Raw genomic sequence first — 19,731 nt, forward strand, 5'->3', positions numbered from 1 at the left:
GCCAACGCCCTGCAAAAGAGGACAGCCACTCAATGCCGAAATCACAAGTCGTTTACAGAATGCCTCCTCCTGACGGAATTAAATGGCATTTTCACTGGATCATATTTAAAAATTGAGACTCCTTAGCAAGTTGTGACTTTTTTTTTGTTTTAAGTGAAGTGTGATGGAAAGTTGAGAGATGGCAGTGGCTTCTTTATGACAGGCTAGAGAAAGTGACGCTTCCAAATTGGGGGCACTGAATGGGTAGGAGGGGAAAATGACACGCTGCTTTGTGCTATGAATTGAATATGGTGTCATTTATAACATTTTGCAAACTGATCTTTACACCCAAGCTCCCAGAAGAATGGACGAGGGAACAATGAGAAGATTGCAGAACTGATAAAGATTTCTAAAACAAGAACAGCTCGTAGTTGGCATGCATAGATGTTAGTGATTTAGTTTCATGTTTTTTTGGGGAAGCTTTCATTTAACTGGATGAGTGCCAAATAGAGGTGCAAAAAGTTTATTTACAAAATAGTGCGCAGATAAAGCGACACGGTTTAATTGTAGGAGTGTTCATTTGTAGGGCAAAATCGTCCCTGATTCGCATAAAGTGCGGCAGTGGGCGGGTAAACATTGTTTTACCCGCCGGCCGCAATGGCGTGTTTTTGTACCATATGGTCCCATTCGCGCCTCATTAATTATTAATTATACTGTTTCGCTGGTGGGCAGCCTCTGATTTGCCCACCACCCATTACCTCACCACTTTCTCATGCTGGGTACCATATTTAAATTGCAGCTACGTGCACACTTTTCAATGCTTCCAGCCCAAGAGTACTATGGTGAAGACATGGCCTCAAAAGCCAAGAAGAGAGCAACACCCCGATTCAGTAATGCATCCCTGGGCCTCCTGGATGCTATGGAGGCCCACCGCGATGTCCACTACCCTCGGCTCTGGCCGCAGGAGGCCCGTCGGCCTCACCACTCCGGCTTGGGAGGTGGTGGCAGAGGTGGTCAGTGCCAATACTGCACACAGATCAGACATCCAGTGCAGAAAATGGATGAATGACCTCATACATGCTGCCAGAGTAAGGCAACCACCTTATCACTCTAAACTCTCACTCACAAGGCCACTTCTCCCCCTTCCCCAAGCAAGCCCTAGCCCTGCTGCCATTGGAAAGCCGCCCCCCCTCCTTACGGTTGGTCTAGTAGGTAGAGACCTGTCATGAGCCCCCCTAAAAGGTGGTGCTGCCTATGAAGCCTGGCGCTGGTGACCACGAGTGCTGCCTGAAGCAAGGTAGGCAAACAAACCTCCAAGTCCCAAGCAAGTCACTAGGTGTATGTCGCTTATGTACAGTTGTGAAACACGTTGGTGTTCCTGGATGATCCAGCGTGGGTGCATGATTCCCGCAAGCAGGGCTTGTAATGAGATGCTAAAGTATTGAAATTAGGTTCCTGACATGGGGCAGCAGGAAACAGAGCCTGCCATTGACGGGTGAAGTAGATGATTGCAAACTGGTTTCACAATGGCGTAAAACCAATTTTTGTTCTCTTTGCCATGCTGTGTGCATTCCTCCACCACCATCACCACTGCCACCAATGCATCCCCCCCCCCACCACCCCACCTCCATGACACCTGATGCCAACGGGGCTAGTAAATTCCGGCCAGTTTTTTTTGGCACTGTCTGATCTCCAATGGCATTGCTCATGGTGAGTCAGGGTTATGCTAAAGTGTGACAGGAATGAAGTGAGGACTATTAGGAAATACATGCTGTATGCAAGAGTTTGAACATGTTACAGGCTTGTGACTGGAAAATGTCTCATGGACACTCTTAAAGCTCTGCTTCTTCTACTTCCGTGGGATGAAGAATTTTAAAAACTGCGCACTGGTTGTTGCTTTTTTGACTTTTAAGATGATTCCTTCAAAACTGCAATGATACAGCTGGTTTCAGTTACCCGATGGATGTTACGATATTGTAAACTGATGCACAGGAAATGTTTGCGGGACAGTGGTGCTATGTTTTGGGTTTTCTCCCAGGAATTCTGCCTTTTGCTTATGGCGTGACTGAGTCAGCAGCGCACCAAGATCTGCACCTTTATACATGCTGCGAGTTGGAAAGCATACCCAGGATTAATAATGACCAGCCATTGTGATATCGGCTACTGGGGATCACAGGGGATACCCATTACATTCACCTTCCGCCTGTCAGCAGGTGGGAAATAGCACTCTATTAACCTATTGCACAGAAGCAATAAATGTGCCAGGTAATTTAAAACAATGTATCTTGCACAATAGCCCAAAGTACCCTTTCCACGATATGCTTCTTCCACATGCTGTAGGTCATACATATGACATATATTCCCTGTTAGCCCTCACATAACTCTGTCACACTTCATTGTATCCTCTGACTCACCATGAGCAATGCCATTGGAGATCAGATAATACTAAAAAATATATATGAATGAATACTTCTACAATTAAACCTTGTAGCTTTTTCTTTATTCTTTCATGGTACGTGGGTGTCGCTGGCAGGACCATTCCTAATTGCCCTTGAATTGTGTAGCTTACTGGGCAGCGAAGAGTCAAGCACATTGCTGTGGGTCTGGAGTCACATGTAGGCCAGACCAGGTAATGGCAGCAGATTTCCCTCCCTAAAGGGCATTAGTGAACCAGATGGGTTTTTGCAACAATCAATGATAGCTTTGATAGCAATGATTTATATTCCAGATTTTTAAAAATTAATTGAATTTAAAAGTCCACCAGCTGCCACAGTGAGATTTGAATCCATGTCCCCAGAGCATTAGCATGGACTTCTGGATTACTAGTCCAGGGACGTTACCACTATGCCACCATCTCTCTCCGATTGAAATGGTTTTTCATGATGCAAAGTTATATTTGAATATTGAGTTTCTAGCCCAAAGTGTTTAACTCTATAAATAGCACTAAAGCTGAATAACCAGATTTGTATTTTTACACCACAAGGAATAATGTCAGTTACAGCAATATGCCTTTGAAATATAGAGACAGAAGAGCTTGCGTCAAGTGGGAAAAGGTGTTGTGGAAGGAATGGTAATATCTTCCCATGGGTGTCTCACTTTCATGGTTTAGCGGTTGGAGTATTAGAATTTGCTTATGTTAGCACATCTAACATCTCATCCCAAATTCTGACTCACTTCATCTCTGAACAGAACTAATACAAATCACAGGAGTGCGAACGTCTCCTATTGCCATGGTATGCGAATGTTCCTAATGATTACTTCCTTCAAATATTCACAAGGGAAGATTTGATTAACATGCGTTCAGCAAACAGAGATGATCTAAGCAAAGTTAATGACTTTGATGTAAATGTGATGGACTGGAATCGCTAAACAGAAATAACTCCCCAGTAAGGCAGAAGATCAGCCATGATCCAGTTAAATGGTGGAGCAGGCTCGAGGGGCTGAATGGCCTGTTCCTACGTTCCTATGTCCCAGGACAACATTGTTCTCAGTGAGCTAAAAGAGACCAGGGAGGAGATTTGTCAGGCATTGCCAATCTCTATGAGGGAGTTAATTTGTGCCCACATTCAAAAAGGTGACAAAGACATGCAAATATAGACCCATTATTTTCTTTCAATTCTACATGGAATTATGGAATCAATCATGAGGAATAAAGTTGAGGATTATCTGGAGAAAAATAACTGAATAAATGCTGTAAATGTGGCTCCAGAAAGGCAGCATCCTGCCTTGCCAATCTCCCTGACTTCCTAACTTACTAAGTGACAACCTAACTGGGCTCCGGTAAACCCTATAACATGGAGTACTGGACTTTCAAAAGCATTTGACAAAGTTACACGTGCAAGGCTCGAGCCTGTGCAAGTGTTGGGAATGGATGAAATATTGTCTGAAAGAGTAGAAAACCAAGGAACTTGCTGAAGGAGTTATGTCAGAGTTGGAGGAGGTACTTAGTGGGATAGCCCAGTGCATGATGTTGGAACAACTACTGTTTCTAGTTTACATGAATTACTTCGATTGGGAAACTCAAGAAACTTGGTCAAATTAGTAGACAATAGCAAGTTAAAGTCAACTTGGAGAAATTGCTAAATATGTTGGGAAAATGGAATTGGACAGAATATGGCAGATGAAATTCAACATCGACAAGTGTAAAGTTTAGCACATGGGGAAGAAACATGGATGCCACGTGTACCCTATAAATGGTGCTGAAACAAATAGGATGGTAAAAGGGGTCTTAGTTTGACTCGATGGTTAACCTACCCAACCAGTACAGAAAAGCAATCAACAATGTAGTAGAACTATATAGAATACAAGTCTAAAGAAGGCATGAAGCTGAGAAGTGATTTGGTAGAGGTATATATGTTGAGAAGAATAAAAAAGAATTCTTAAAATTTCTTACAAGGGTCCTGATGGATTTCATACTAAGGTCTTAAAGAAGTGGCTAGTAAGATAGTTGATGCATTGGTTTTAATTTTCCAAAATTCCCTGGATTTGGGGAAGATGTCATTAGATTGGAAAATAGCAAATGTAACTCCTTTATTCAAAAAGGGAGGGAGACAGAAAGCAGGAAACTACAGGCCAGCTAGTCATAGGGAAAGTGTTAGAAGCTATTATTAAAGATATTATAGCAGGGACTTAGAAAAATTGAAGGTAATCAGGCAGAGTCAACATGGTTTTGTGAAAGGGAAATCATATTTAACCAGTTAATTGGAGTTCTTTGAAGGAGTCACACTTGCTATGGATAAAGAATGTACTGTACTTAGATTTCCAGAAGGCATTTGATAAGGTACCACATCAAAGGTTACTGTGGAGAATAAAATCTCATGGTGTAGGGGGTAACATATTGGCATGGATAGAAGATTGACTAGCTAACAGGAAGCAGAGAGTTGGCATAAATGGATCTTTTTCTGGTTGGTGGGATGTAACAATTGATGTGCTTCTTATAATTTATATAAATGACTTGGATGAAGGGATCAAAGGTATTGTTGCTAAATTTGCTGATGATACAAAGGTAGTTAAGAAAGTAACTTGTGAAGAGGACATAAGGGGCTACAAGGGGACATAGGTTAAATGAGTGGGCAAAGATATGGCAAATGGAGTATAATGTGGGAAAATGCGAAATTATCCATTTAGGCAGGAAGAATAAAAAAGAATCATATTATCCCAGTGGTGAGAGGTTGTAAAGCTCTGACATTCAGAGGGATCTGGGTGTCCTACTACGTGAATCACAAAAGGCTAGTATGCAAGTACAGCAAGTAATTAGGAAAGCTGATAGAATGGTATAATTTATTGTGAGGGGAATTGAAAAGTAGGGAGGTTATGCTTCAGTTGTACAGGACACTGCTGAGACCACATCTGGAGTACTGTGTACAGTATTAGCATCCTTATTTAAAGAAAGACGTAAATGCATTCAAAGCAGTTCACAGAAGGTTTACTCAACACCAGAAATGGGCAGGATGTCTTATGGGGAAAGATTGGACAGGCTGGGCTTGTATCCACTGGAGTTTAGAAGAGTAAGAGGTGACTTGATTGAAACATGTAAGATCCTGAGGGGTCTCGATGGGGTGGATGTTTGAGAGGATGTTTTCTCTTGTGGGATAATCTAGAACGAGGGGTCACTGTTTAAAAATAAGGGGTTGCACATTCATGGCCAAGATGAGGAGAAATTTTTTCTGAGGATTTTGAGTCTTTGGAACTCTCTTCCTCAAAGGCAGTGGAAACAGAGCCTTTGAATGTTTTCAAGGCAGAGGTAGATAGATTCTTGATAAACAAGGGGGTGAAATGTTACCGGGGTAGGTGGGAAGTTACATTCAGATCAGCCATGATCTTATTGAATGGCAGAGCAGGCTTGAAGGGCCGAGTGGCCTAATTCGTATGTTTGTATGTATGTATGTAACTACATTGGGAGAAGAGAATAAGAGGAGACACGTTTGAACTGGTAAAATGAAAATTTAGGACTGATGATGGGAAGTTTATCTTCACACAGATTAAAGAATCAAATAGACTGCGGCTGTGGTTGTGTGGGTGAAAGCTTACTTAAATTACTTAAAAAAAACAACTGGATGTTGAATGTTGGTCCCATGTGGTCTTTCTGGATGGATGGATTTATATGAGCTGGAATCATCTCTAATTATCCTGCAATCTTGTTTGTGCAGCCAGTTATGTGCTTCACCTTTATTATAGAGTCAGAGAGCTAACTTTTAAATTGTACTTGCCCTGTATTTTTAGAGTCTCATTAATATATCATGCAAAAATACCCTATCCGATCCCGACAGCAATACCTCTTCATCAGCAGCCCTCGTAACAAGGTGAAATTTGATGTCAAAGGATCAGCTGTCCTTGATTGGAATTCCCGTGAGTCAGAATGATGTGCCGATTGCTCATGTCTTTCAGTTTTTGACTGGGGATCTGAACTTGGAGAAGGTGGGGGGAGAGGACTAGTAATTCATGTGACACTCATACATTGTGAAAGATCTCTGAAAGGCCGTTTCATCCAAGAAACCTCACACTTATTAAACTGTGCAAGAGATTTATTCCAGTAAAGCATATTGTAACCCCTTGTGGCCCCTCTCTCTCTCTCTTGATTTTACTAATTCTGTACTTGGTCTCTTACTATGTAGCTCTTTTTTACTCTGCTAATATACCCCACTTGTTTTTACCTGCACACATTGATTTAATATTATGATACTTTTTGCCTTTCAAAGAATATGTTGCCCATCTCACGTGATTGCTGGAGTAGTATCTGTAATAATGTAGGGTTAATCATCTTAGACTTTGGATTGCAGACTCACTCTGCCTCCGGGAACCACCACTTCATTGTGACAATAAGACTGAGGCTTTGAGAAGTCCAAGCCACATTGACTTCCCTTGACAAGGCCTCAATACCTGAAATGCATTTGTTTAACTCATGATATGGGTTATAGATGCAGTTCCAGCATCTTGCCACTGGTGCTCTTTCTTACTGAATATTAACTTTCCTTCAAAGGAGGGCAGACCTAGCATTATGCATGGTGATGGTTGGCTTCAGCCTCATGCATATTGTACCATGTCTGCTGCTGTGTGCTTATCCCTCCCTTACGTATCTGGCTATTTCGCTCTGCTATGTTGCTGCTTTTTGATTCTAAAGATCATGTAAGCACCTTTGCAAAGACAATGTAGTTTCCATGGATAGTTATAGGTGCTGCTTACCTGTCAGTAACAGAGGAAGCCGCCATACTTTCATTTGCCAGTGATATCTGCAGCAATATCATGGTGAGAGTGGCATCATGTTGTGACTAAGGTTCGTTAAGAGTTTCTGGTTCTGGACACTTCTTCCTACAGTACCTAATCAGTCTCAAGCATTTAACAGGTAGTCTGCGCGGGACACATGTTTCACAGCTTGTGGCTTTATATCAAGGCTTCCTTCAAGGCTTCTTGTTTTTAAGGGAATAAATCCTTTCCACAATTCAATCCAGATACAAATCTTAGGGTGTTCACACCAATGAGCACTGTCTCCTCTCTCTGACATCTGTATTGTAACACTATGATATTGCAATATTATTTGTAAAAAGCCAGGAACTAATTGCTATGTGAATATATATCCCGGGGTGTCACATTCACTGCAGCAATGCGGTCATATGCCAAGTTACAAGCTATCAGTCTCTCAGTCCACCAGCCACATGGAGAGCAGCAAGAGATACACTTGATGATGAAGCTCCAGCATTTTGAGTCTAAAGTGTGATTATTTCTAACTTATGGGAACAGAAGACACACAGCCATACAGCTAGTTGCCCCAGTGATGTCTGTCTGACTGCATTGCTGAAGCTTGAGTGACTCTTCAGCATTGTGTACGAGCTTTTGCAAAGTTCGTCATTTCTAGTAGCTACTGCCCATTCCTTTAGTTACATGTAGAGATGTCAGTCAAGGCTCAGTTGTCGTGCTTTTGCTGATGAGTCATAAAGTTGCGTGTTTAAGCTCCAGTCTGAGATTTGAGCACAGAATCTAGGCTGACGCTGCAACACAGTACTGAGGGACTGCTTCCCTGTCAAAGGTGCATCTCTCAGATGAGACGTTAAATCGCTGTCCCTCTCAGCTGAACCTTGCTCTTCCCAACATTTATACTTCAACCAACACCATGGAAAAAAAGATGATCTGGTTGTTGTGAGATATTGCTGTGAGCAAATTGGCTGGCATTGCTCCCTACATCACAGCAGTAACTACACTTCAAAAATTGACTGTAAAACTCTTTGGAGCATCCTGAGGTTGTGCAAGGCTCTACATTAATGCAAGTCCCTTCTTCCTTAAAAAATTAAGTATCTGTGCTGTAATGTCTGTATAACTCATGGCTGACAAGTAACTGGTTAAGGAGACTCTGCACCAAGGACATCAGAAACATTTGTGACTTGCAACTGAATGCTCGAACTCAATAGGCAACAAGCAAAAAGTCAGCTCCAGGTGTAATTTCTAAGCCTAAAGACAACCAACTCTTAACTTGTTATGGATGGATGGCTTTGAAAGCTGATTTCTGTTTTTTTTTGAGGTGGGTCAAGTGTGAGGTTAAGATCCGTTTTCCTCACCACTAGTTCTAAAAACGTTTGGTTGTCGCGGACGCAATGAAATGGAGAACAACCATAGTAATTAGGGCAAAGCTGCACATTAGTTACAGCAAACTAATCTTCCACAAGAATGCTTTCAGGAAGCTGGAACATAACCTTATAAATGAGCCGATCATATTTTGAAGATGTAATTGACCAGGTAAGTTATGAACTTCATGTATCCTGAATCAGAGCTGTTGATTCAAGTTTCAAACATGATGTTTTATTCCTCTTCCTCTGTAAAATTGTGGTCTTGCACACAATTATCATGAATAAAAGCAGGTTGGAATACTTTGATACCAGGTCAGAAAGGGGTACATAAGAACATAAAAAAGACGAGCAGGAGTAGGCCATTCGGCCCATCAAGCCTGCCGCACCATTCAGTAAGTTCATGGCTGATCTGCCCCAGGCCTCAACTCCTCTTTCGAGCCAGCTCCTCATAACCCTCAACTCCCTGATTATTTCAAGAATCTACCTACACCCTCTTTAAATACTTTCAGTGATCGAGCCTCCACAACTCTCTGAGGTAGAGAATTCTAGGCATTCGCTACCCTCTGAGAGAAGAAATTCCTTCACATCTCAGTTTTAAATGAGTGTCCCCTTATTCTATAACTATGTTCCCTAGTTCGAGATTCCTCACTAGTGGAAACATCTTCTCAATATCTACCTTGTCAATCCCCCTCAGAATCTTGTACGTTTCAATAAGATCACCCCTCATTCTTCTAAACTCTAATGAATAAAGGCCTAACCTGTTTCGCCGTTCTTGATAAGTCAACCCCTTCATCCCAGGAATCAGCCTAGTAAATCTCTTTTGAACTGCCTCCAATGCCAGTATATCCTTTCTTAAATACGGCGACCAAAACTGTACACAGTACTCCAGGTGTGGCCTCACCAACATCCTGTACAGTTGTAACAAGACATCCCTATTTTTAAACTCCAACCCCCTAGCAATACAGGCAAAAAAATTCCATTTGTGTTCTTAATTACTTGCTGCGCCTGCATGCTAACTTTTCATGTTTCATGCAGAAGAACACCCAGACCCCTCTGTGCTGCACTTTTTTGGAGTCTCTCTCAATTTAAATAATAGTTTGCCTTTTGATTTTTCTTACCAAAGTGCATGACCTCACACTTTCCCACATTAAACTCCATCTGCCAAATTTTTGCCCACTCACTCAACCTATCTATATCCCCCTCCCACCTATTTTTGTATCATCAGCAAATTTGGATATATTACACTCTGCCCCCTCCTCCAAGTTATTAATCTATATAGTAAGTAATTGAGGCCCTAGGACTGATCCTTATGGCACTCCACTAGTCATGTCTTTCCAACCTGAAAAAGACCCATTAATCCCGATTCTCTGTCTTCTGTGTGTTAACCAGTCCTCAATCCATGCTAATACATTACCCCCAATACCGTGAGCTCCTATATTCTGCAATAACCTATTATGTGGCACCTTATTGAATGCCTTCTGGAAATCCAAATACACTACATCTACCAGTTCCCCTTTATCAACTCTGCTTGTTATATCCTCAAATAATTCCAGCAAATTTGTCAAACATGATTTCCCTTTCACAAAACCATGTTGACTCTCTTTGATTGTGTTAAGCTTTTCTAAATGTCCTGCTATTTCTCCCTTAATAATGGATTCTAGCATTTTCTCAACAACAGATGTTAGGTCGACTGGCCTATAGTTTCCTGCTTTTTGTCTCCCTCCCTTCTTGAACAGGGGTGTCACATTAGCAATTTTCCAATCTGCTGGGACCCTCCCGGAATCCAGTGAGTTCTGGAATGTTTCAACCAATGCCTCCACTATCTCTGCAGCCATTTCCTTTAACACCCTTGGATGCAGGCCGTCAGGTCCTGGCAATTTGTCTGCCTTTCATCCCATTAGTTTGTCAAATACTTTGTCCTTTGTGATAGAGACTGTTACACAATCTTTCCTCCCATTAGTACCTTGCTTATTTGATATCTTTGGAATGTTTATAGTGTCCTCCACTGCGAAGGCTGATGAAAAATATTTGTTAAATTATCTGCCATTCCCCTGTTCCCAGTTATCAGTTCCCCAGTCGCATCCTCCAAGGGTCCCACACTCATTTTAGCCACTCTCTTTTTATATACCTGTAGAAGCTCTTGCTGTTTGTTTTTATATTTCTTGCCAATTTACTCTCATAATCAATTTTCTCCCTCTTTAATAGCTTTTTAGTCATCCGCTGCTGGTTCCTGAAAAAATTCCTAATCCTCTGGCCTACCACTAGCTTTCAGTGCTTTGTAAGCCTTAGTATTTGATTGGATGCTCTCCTTGACCACCTTTGTTAACCACTTCTTTTTGACCAGGGTAAGTTTTGAAATTATGAAATATCTGCTTAAATGTCTGCCACTGCTCATAGTCTATTTTCCCAACTCGTTTTAGACAACTCTTTCTTCATACCTCTGTAATTGCCCTTATTTAAGTTGAGGACACTGGTTTGAGACCCGAATTGCTCGTCCTCAAACTGAAGTTGAAATTCTGAATATCATGTTGAGATCGCTACCCCCTAGAGGATCCTTAACTACAATATCTCTTATTAATCCCACCTCATTAAACATTGCTAGATCTAAAATAGCCTGTTCCCGGGTAAGTTCTGCAGCGTATTGCTCTAAGAAACAATCCCTGATGCACTCTACAAATTCGTCTTCCATGTTACCCCTGCCAATCTGCTTTGTCTAGTCAATATGGAGATTAAAATCACCTATGACAATTGTAGCGCCCTTCTTACACGCCTCCATTATTTCCCGATTTATACTTTGTCCTACGGTGAGGCAACTCTTTTTAGGGGCCTGTAGATGACTCCCACCCGTGACTTCTTCCTCTTGCTATTCCTTATTTCCACCCAAACTGATTCCACATTATGATCTACTGCACATATATCATGACTCACCACTGCACTGATACCTTCCTTTATTGACAGAAGCTACCCCATCTCCTTTTCCTTTGTGCCTGTTTTTCCAGAATGATGAATACCCTTGAACATTGAGTTCCCAGTCTTGATCACCCTGCAACCACGTCTTTGTAATAGCTATCAAGTCATATTCATGTATTTCTATTTGAGCCGTCAACTCAGCTACCTTGTTACAAATGCTGCGTGCATTCAGATAAAGAGTCTTAAGCTTTGACTTTTTACCATTATTACTCATTCTGGTTCTAATTTCTGCTTATATTTTCTGCCCCTTACTGTCACACTTTGATTATCGTTCACCTCTTCACTACCCTGCACCTCTGCTCTCTCGTTTCCTTTTGATTTTTTTAAACTTCCCTTCAATTGACCCCCCCTCTCTCCCCAGTAATTAGTTTAAAGTCCTATCTACAACCCTAGTTATACGATTCGCCAGGACACTGGTCCCATTATGGTTCAAATGAAGCCTGTCCCAACGGAACAGCTCTCTCTTTCCCCAGTACTGGCGCCAGTGCCCCATGAATTGGAACCCATTTCTCCCACACCAACCTTTGAGCCACGCATTTACCTCTCTAATCTTATTTACCCTACGTCAATTTGCACGTGGCTCGGGTTGTAATCCGGAGATTATTACCTTTGTGGATCTGCTTTTTAATTTAGCCCCGAGCTGCTCGTAGTCCCTCAGCAGAACCTCTTTCCTAGTCCTACCTATATCGTTGGTACTTACGTGGACCACGACAACAGGACCCTTCCTCTCCCACTCCAAGTTCCTCTCCAGCCCAGAAGAGATGTCCTTAACCTTGGCACCAGGTAGGCAACACAGCCTTCAGGACTCTGTCTTTGCTGCAGGGAACAGTCTCTATTCCCCTAACTATTCTATCCCCTATTACTACTACATTTCTCTTTTCTCCCCCCACTTGATTGGCGCTCTGTACCACAGTGCTGTGGTCAGTTCGCTCATCCTCCCTGCAGTCTGTGCCCTTATCTATACTGGGAGCAAGAACCTCAAACCTGTTGGACAAGGGCATTGGCTGATGCTCCTCCAAAGCTGAATTTTGGATCCCCAAACCTGCCTCACTCGCAGTCACACACCCCTGTCCCTGACCACGGTCCAAATTTGATATAATTAATCTAAGGGGTGTGACTGTCTCCTGAAACAGTGTCCATGCAACTCTCCCCCCTCCATGATGTGTTGCATTGTCCGCAGCTCGGACTCCAGCTCATCAACTCTGAGCCGAAGTTTCTTGAGCAGCCAACACTTGCTGCAGATGTGGTCACCGTGGATCACACCGGCGTCCACCAGCTCCCACATACTGCAGCTGCAACACATCAACTGCCCAGCCATCTCTATTCTATTAAATTAATTAATTTGGATGTTAAATATTTTAAAAGTGAATTTCTTAACTGTACTCTTCAGCTATAATGATGTCTCCTGACTTAAACCACTTGGCCAATCAAAAGAGACAAGGAAGAGATACCCACCAATTAACTTCCTGTTTTCCTTTGACGTCATTCTTTGGCTCTGACAGGTAGAAACAGGTTGACGGGGCTCTCTGCTGCTGGTTTTTATCTCCCGCTGCCGCTGCCCTTCTCACGCAGGTCCGTGCAGCAGTTGGATAAGGGCATTGGCTGAGGCCCTTTCAAAGCTAAAGTCCGTACACCAGTTAGATTGCAAGTTTTCAGCGGGTTTATGGAAGTTAAAGGAAAGTGTACTGAAAGACAGATTCCAATGCGTTTTGAAAGTCTGACTATTATTTGTATGGTGGGTCATATTTGGGCTGAGGAGAGACTTCCATTTCACCAGTCCATTCTCGGAGCAGCCTGTATTGTTGATGCCTTTAATAGGATCCAACACAGCTGGGTTTTCAAGGTAACAAAATGCATTGTGATGTTCATACTGAATGCACACATCTGATATATGCCATGAGGTCTGAAAAAACCATACTGTGTTCTGTATACTATGCTGTCTGAAATGCATATCATACTGTTTGATACATTATATATGTACATTAACAATTCAATCAATAAATCTGGAATATAAAGCTGGTCTCAGTAATGGTGACCATGAAACTATCATCAATTGTCATAAAAACCTATCTGGTTCACTAACACTCTTTAGGGAAGGAAATCTGCTATCCTTATCTGACCTGGCCTACCTGTGTCTCCAGACCCACAACAATGTGGTTGACTCTTAACTGCCCTCTGAAATGGCCCAGCAAACCACTCAGTTCAAGGACAATTAGGGATGGGCAACAAATGCTGGAGCGATGCCCAAACCCATGAAAAAATAGAGAAATGTGTGTGTATGTACACTACACTGTGCTGTATACCATGCTGTCTTGTATTGTGTTTGTGTATATATATATATATATATATATTTATATACTATGCTGTCTGATATATATCCTATTGTATGCTGAAAACCATGGTGGCTGATATATACCATACTACATTCCAATCCATAGGGACTGTTCTAGAATCTAGGGAATTCTGGAAGATCCAAAACCATGGCTTCCACTATTTTTGTAGCCACCTCATTTAAAACCCTAGGATGTAGGCCATCAGGCCCAGGCAATCTGACAACTTTAGGTCCTGTTAATTTCTTCAGTACAATTTCTTCACTAATATTAATATCCCTAAATTTCTCATTTCCACTAGACAGTTGGATCCCCACTATTTTGGGTATGTTTTTGTGACTTCTCCAGTGAAGACAGATAGAAAGTATACATTTAATGTCCCTGCCATTGCCTTATTCCTCATCATAACTTCTCCTGTGTTGACTGCAAGGAGCCTACATTGACTTGCTAATCTCATCCTTTTTACAATCCTAAAAAAACTTTTACCATCTGTTTTTATGTCTCTTGCTAGTTTCTATTTTATCTTTCCTCATCAATTTCTTGGTCTTTATACGCTGAATTCTAAAATGTTTCCAATTCTCAGGCCTTACTACCCATTTTGACAGCATTCTCTTCCTTTAACCTTATACTATCCTCAACCTCTCTTATTAACCACGGTTATACCGCTTTTCCTGTGGGGCTTTTATTCCTTAAGGGAATCCATATTTGTTGCACATTTTAAATTAATGTTTTTATATGTTTGACATTCCTGATCAACCATGATATCTGTTAACCTAGTTTCTTAATCTACCTGAGCCAACTCGCTCAACATACCTGCATAGTTTTCCTTATTCAGGTTTAGTTTTGCACTTAACTAAATCACTCTCAAACTCAATATTAAATTCTGTCATAGTCTGATCATTATTTCTGAGGCTTCTTTATATTTTATGGTACTTAGATATATACCGTGCAAAATGATGTATACCATGCCTTCTCCTGGCTTAGCTTTGCTCACCTTATCAATATAACCACCGATGTCTTTCTCCCCCATGCACTTATTGAGCATTCCCTTAAATGCATCTATGCTATCGATCACTCCGTGTAACAGTGAGTTACACATTTTCACCAGGACTGTCCATCCAGAAATCAGTCTGTTCCAGTTTTCACTCTCAGGATCGGTCTGGAATGGCGTTCAAGCCATGTACTTTCTGCCTTGGGCCACAATGTTGTCACTGAGCTAAAAGCTCACTCACCATATACAATACACGTTGCTTGTAATGGGCTCGTCTGTGAAGTTCCCATTATAATCAGACTCTGTTTCAGCCAAGGAAGGAACTGCTGATAAAGGTTTAAAAACAAAAGTCCTAACATTTCTGTAACCCAAGAACAAAACATCATTGAACAAAGTGACATTTTTGACAAATTCTGAAATATAATCTTCACAATAAACTGAATGATTAAGCACACAGTCACTTTGAGACAAGGTACTGCTCCCCTGAAAGCTCAGTTTACCCGGTGAGTAGTTGAGCTGTACAGACCAGGATGGTCCGGCATGCGATTGCCAGTTGGGACGTGACTAAAACCAATACAGTCAGCTGAAGTGTCTTTGGGTTAAGGAGAAGGAAACCTGCCCAGGTTCCTGCTTCCAGTTGCTCACCAGCAACCACTTGCACCAAGTGGGGGAAAAAAGAGGTAAAATCTGGGCTTGGCTATGATTCTCTCGGACCTGGTTAACCTCTTGATATCGTCTGCCGAGGCTCACACCTGGATCACCATCACTTGGTTGAGATAATGGTGGGAGATAAGGCCCTGGAGGAAGCAAGCAAGCCAGTGCCTGCAGGATAGGAGGGAGAAAACTGAAAAAGAGGGAGAAAAAGAATAGAAATTGCTCCCCGGAAAAGCAAAAGCTTGAGGGGTGACCTAATCTTAAAAATTATGGACGGACTTGATTGGATAAATGTAGAGAAGATGTTTCCACTTGCAAGGGAGACCAAAACTAGGGACCCATAAGTATGAGAGAGCCACCAATAAATCCAGTAAGAAATTTAAGAGAAATCACTTGACCCAAAGTATGGTTAAAATGTGGGACTCACTACCACAGGGAGTAGTTGAGATTAATAGCATAAATATCCTGAAGGGGAAGCTAGACAACTACATGAGGGAGAAGGGAATAGAAGAATATGTTGATAGAGTTAGTTGAAGAGGGTGGGAAGAGGCTCGTGTGGAGCATAAATGACAGCATTAGACCACCTGGGCCGAATGGCCTGTTTCTGTGCTGTACATTCTGTGCAATTCTATAATATATATGTCTAAAAATTGTAAGCTTGCAGTATAAACAGCGTGCGTTATCAGTCTGATTATACCTCAGCAGTGAATGATTTAAAATGATAGAAAACTACCTGCCTGTCATCTCAGACAGAAAAATAACCTCTCTAGTTTAAGCTGGTTAGATTTTTTTTTCCACAGCTGCCAAAGGGACATTGCAGACTTGAGTGTGCAGACTGAGCATGCGGAGGGGTGGGGGGTTGGAGGTGATAGCTTGGTGGTTGGCTCTTGGATTCCTCATTTGGATCATCTCCTCTTACATTTGTAAAGTGCATAACCTCCACCACTTACCAAATATAGTCAGCTTAGAGCTCAGTGTAATCCTTATTGACCAAAAAGAAACTTGTCAAACTCTTGCACGGATAGCCCCAATGGTCACCTTTGTGTTGCCCATATTTTCACTGGCAGTGGCAGGATGATATATTCCCCTGCCTCCCCCTCCCACCGCCCTTGCCACCCCCTTAAAACACTGCACAATTGTAGCTGTGGTTCAAAGGGCCAACGTAACTGAGCAACTTCCTCTGGCTCTCCACTTCTCGCCATTCTTCTGGCACTTTCTGCCAGATTTTTGATTTGTGTGCCAGGAGCTTAGCAGGCTGAAGAGAGACTTCATGCGCCAAACTTCATACTTCCCGGATGATTTTCCAGCACGGAGACATGACAATCCTCCTGGGAGCCATCTGGGTTTTTGTTCAGTGCAGCGCAACAGAAGTCAACCCATGGAATGGGCTGATTTCAAAGTGCTTTTGTTGTGTCATATGGATAATCTTGCTTCACTTTCAATACACTGAATTGGAGATGACAAGTGCGATGCCTTTTGTTTAGAGCACCAACTGCATGCACCTACAAAACAGGCCCAGCCACACCTATAAACAACCATAAAAATGGGAGCTGGGCTATCTGGTTTTGTTTACCGAGCAATCACCCACAAAACTGCACTGCCTAATTCAAAATTGGACAGTAGGCCATCTTAATGCTAAGGTATTTCAATATTTGACCAAAAGATATGATTAATAGCACAGTTAGACTGCCTTTGTTAGCTTTCTTTATGTAATGTTATAACAATAACTACATCTTGTATTGACATTGCATTGCTGGTGATAAAGAAGTTCTGAGCATGTGGTAAGGGAGGTGGAAACCAGGCAGAAGACACGGAAGCTTAAGGGGAGGGGTAAGGTTGATACTATGTTCATAGAATTCAGAGGCTTTTTGAAGGCAGGCCCCATGTCTGTAAGGCCACAAAGTTTAGGCAGAGGATTCCAGAAACCAGGGGTATAAGGGTTGAAAGATCAGACTTTGGAGGGCAGAGTGGAGTCAGCCATGAGGTGTTGGGGAGGGGAGATTAGAAACTAATGCTGCATTTGACGTCAAAAGAGAAAACGTTGCAAACACTGGCAGTCATTTGTGTGGGCCTCTCCCATATCTTTTCACCCTTCGAGCTATCTGCATATCATTTTCCTTTAATGACTATCCATTGCCACACTGAGATGATCTTCTCCATTATCTAATGAATTTCTCCTGAAGAGTTTGCAGGTCATTAAGCCTATCCACTTGCTCTCAGTAATTGGAGTTCACTTTCACCTTTCAGCTCCTTTACGACTTTTCTTTAACCAACCTTACACAAGCACTTGCTTATCTTATTGTTTTGGGTTTCGATGATGGGTACACACTCGCCTAGTCTGCCTTTTCTTTCTATCAGTGCTGACTGACATGCTGTGCATTTCCAGCATTTTCTGTTTAAATTTCCGCAATTGATTTGAGTTTGTTTTGTACGTGACTACAACAAATTACACATGTAGACAGCATTGCGTGGGGAGGAGTGGAGGGACACATCAAAAATGTGTCACATATGCTTAAGAGTTAATTCATATTCTGTTGATATTCCTGCTGGTATACTTTTTTTGGTGCTGCAGTTACTTTTAATTGTCTGAAACCTTTGCGACAGAGTTAAAGTAATAACAAGTAATGGCCCTTAATAATACTACCAAAGAAAGAACAGGTCAGGATTGGCGTAGAGCACATGGTTTAAGGAAAGAGTCCAGGGAACAGCTGGACCAAGTGTGCTGAAATGGATGCTTTTGTAAATCCCACAGTCTATTGGAGGCAATGAATGAGTTAGCCCTCAGAACAATGAAGAATTTCAGGAGAACAATTACGAACCATGAATAAGGGCCAATCCCGCCCTTTAATAATGCTGATTCCTTCAAAAATTTGCTGAATGGATTTGATTAGCAGTATTCTGAAATGGGTAATTAAGTGTTTGTGCCTCATTTTGATGAGTGGTTAACCTTTCTAAGCAGGAGATGAATACAGATGACAGCCCAGAGAGCTGGTAAATGAGTGAGGAGTGTTACTGGCCTCAGCTAGTACAGAAAAGAATGAGACATCCTCAGCTTCCTTTGAGACTGCCAAGGCTACAAAAATGCATAGATTACCCCCATTCAACACGACTGAATGAGATCGTGCTAGCAAAGATATTTTTGAACTATAAGTACAGAATCAGAAGCATCTATCATCTTGGCCAGTTCTTTCTAGACCAGAGAGAAGAAAGTGGGAGCCGTGCACTGAATCTTTTAGCAGGTCTAACGTCAGAATTCTATAAAGAGATCCAGTCATTTTCTTTCTTGTAAAATGTAAGACCTTTCAAACCCACTAGAATTTTTGTGCGAGGCACTGTTTTTTCCTCTAGTTTTAACTGTGTTGGAGTCTTCTGCATTCGCAACATGGTCTCAGCAGAGTCTATCCAGCCTGAGTCAAACATTCAGATATAAAAAAGTATAGCCATCTGCTCTTAATTCAAAATTGGATAACTCAAATCTTTAAATGCAGAAAGCAAACATTGAGTTAGTTGGAGTAGGCAGTACTTGGATAGTATTGGCCCATTTATTCAATGCTTTGTGACACTGTTCTCCTTGTTTTAATGGGCATGCTGATGCTGCTAGTTTTGAGAAGAAATTGATCTCATTGAGCTATGCTCTTATTTGTAGTGTCTAGGCCCCAAACTCTGGAATTCCCTCCCTAAACCTGTCTGCCTCTCTACTTCTACTCCTTTAAGACCCTCCTTAAGATGACCTGGGCACCGGAAACAACCAAAGCAAACCCAACCCTGTCAACCCAGCAAAGTCCTCCACACTAACGTCTGGCAGCTTGTGCCAAAATTGGGAGAGCTGTCTCACAGACTAGTCAAGCAACAGCTTGACATAGTCATTCTCACAGAATCATACCTTATAGACAATGTCCCAGACACCACCATCACCGTCCCTGAGTATGTCCTCTGCCCTCAGCAGGACAAACCCACCATAGGTGGCGGCACAGTGGTATACAGTCAGCATATGTGGCCATGGGCGTCTTCAACATTGACTCCGGCCCCATGAAGTCTTGTGGTATCAGGTCAAACATTGTCAAGGAAATCTCCTGCTGATTACCATGTGCTGCCCCCCCACCCCCACCACCACTTCATCTGATGAATCAGTGCTCCTCCATATTGAACACCAGTTGGAAGAAGCACTGAGGGTAGCAAAGGTGCAGAATGGGAGGGGGGCTTCAATGTCCATTACCAAGAGTGGCTCGGTATCAATAGTACTGACTGA

At 42.1% G+C, this 19,731-nt stretch overlaps 1 protein-coding gene across 6 annotated transcripts in view; it reads left to right on the forward strand.

Annotated features, from left to right (window-relative positions):
- Nucleotides 1-19,731, forward strand: part of ank3b (ankyrin 3b) — an 813,000-nt gene that overhangs the window by 336,603 nt on the left and 456,666 nt on the right. The window contains exon 1 of one of the 6 annotated variants that reach the window (XM_078565895.1): nucleotides 10,836-10,882. The exons of the other annotated variants lie outside the window; for them this stretch is intronic. Within the exon in view, the coding sequence (XP_078422021.1) occupies nucleotides 10,838-10,882 (45 nt within the window). The 5' untranslated portion in view covers nucleotides 10,836-10,837. Of the gene's footprint in view, nucleotides 1-10,835; nucleotides 10,883-19,731 lie in introns of those variants that run through there. 6 annotated transcript variants of the gene reach the window in all.

Source organism: Cetorhinus maximus, chromosome 20 (genome assembly GCF_964194155.1).
Source record: "Cetorhinus maximus chromosome 20, sCetMax3.hap1.1, whole genome shotgun sequence".
Classification (NCBI taxonomy): Eukaryota; Metazoa; Chordata; class Chondrichthyes; order Lamniformes; family Cetorhinidae; genus Cetorhinus; species Cetorhinus maximus.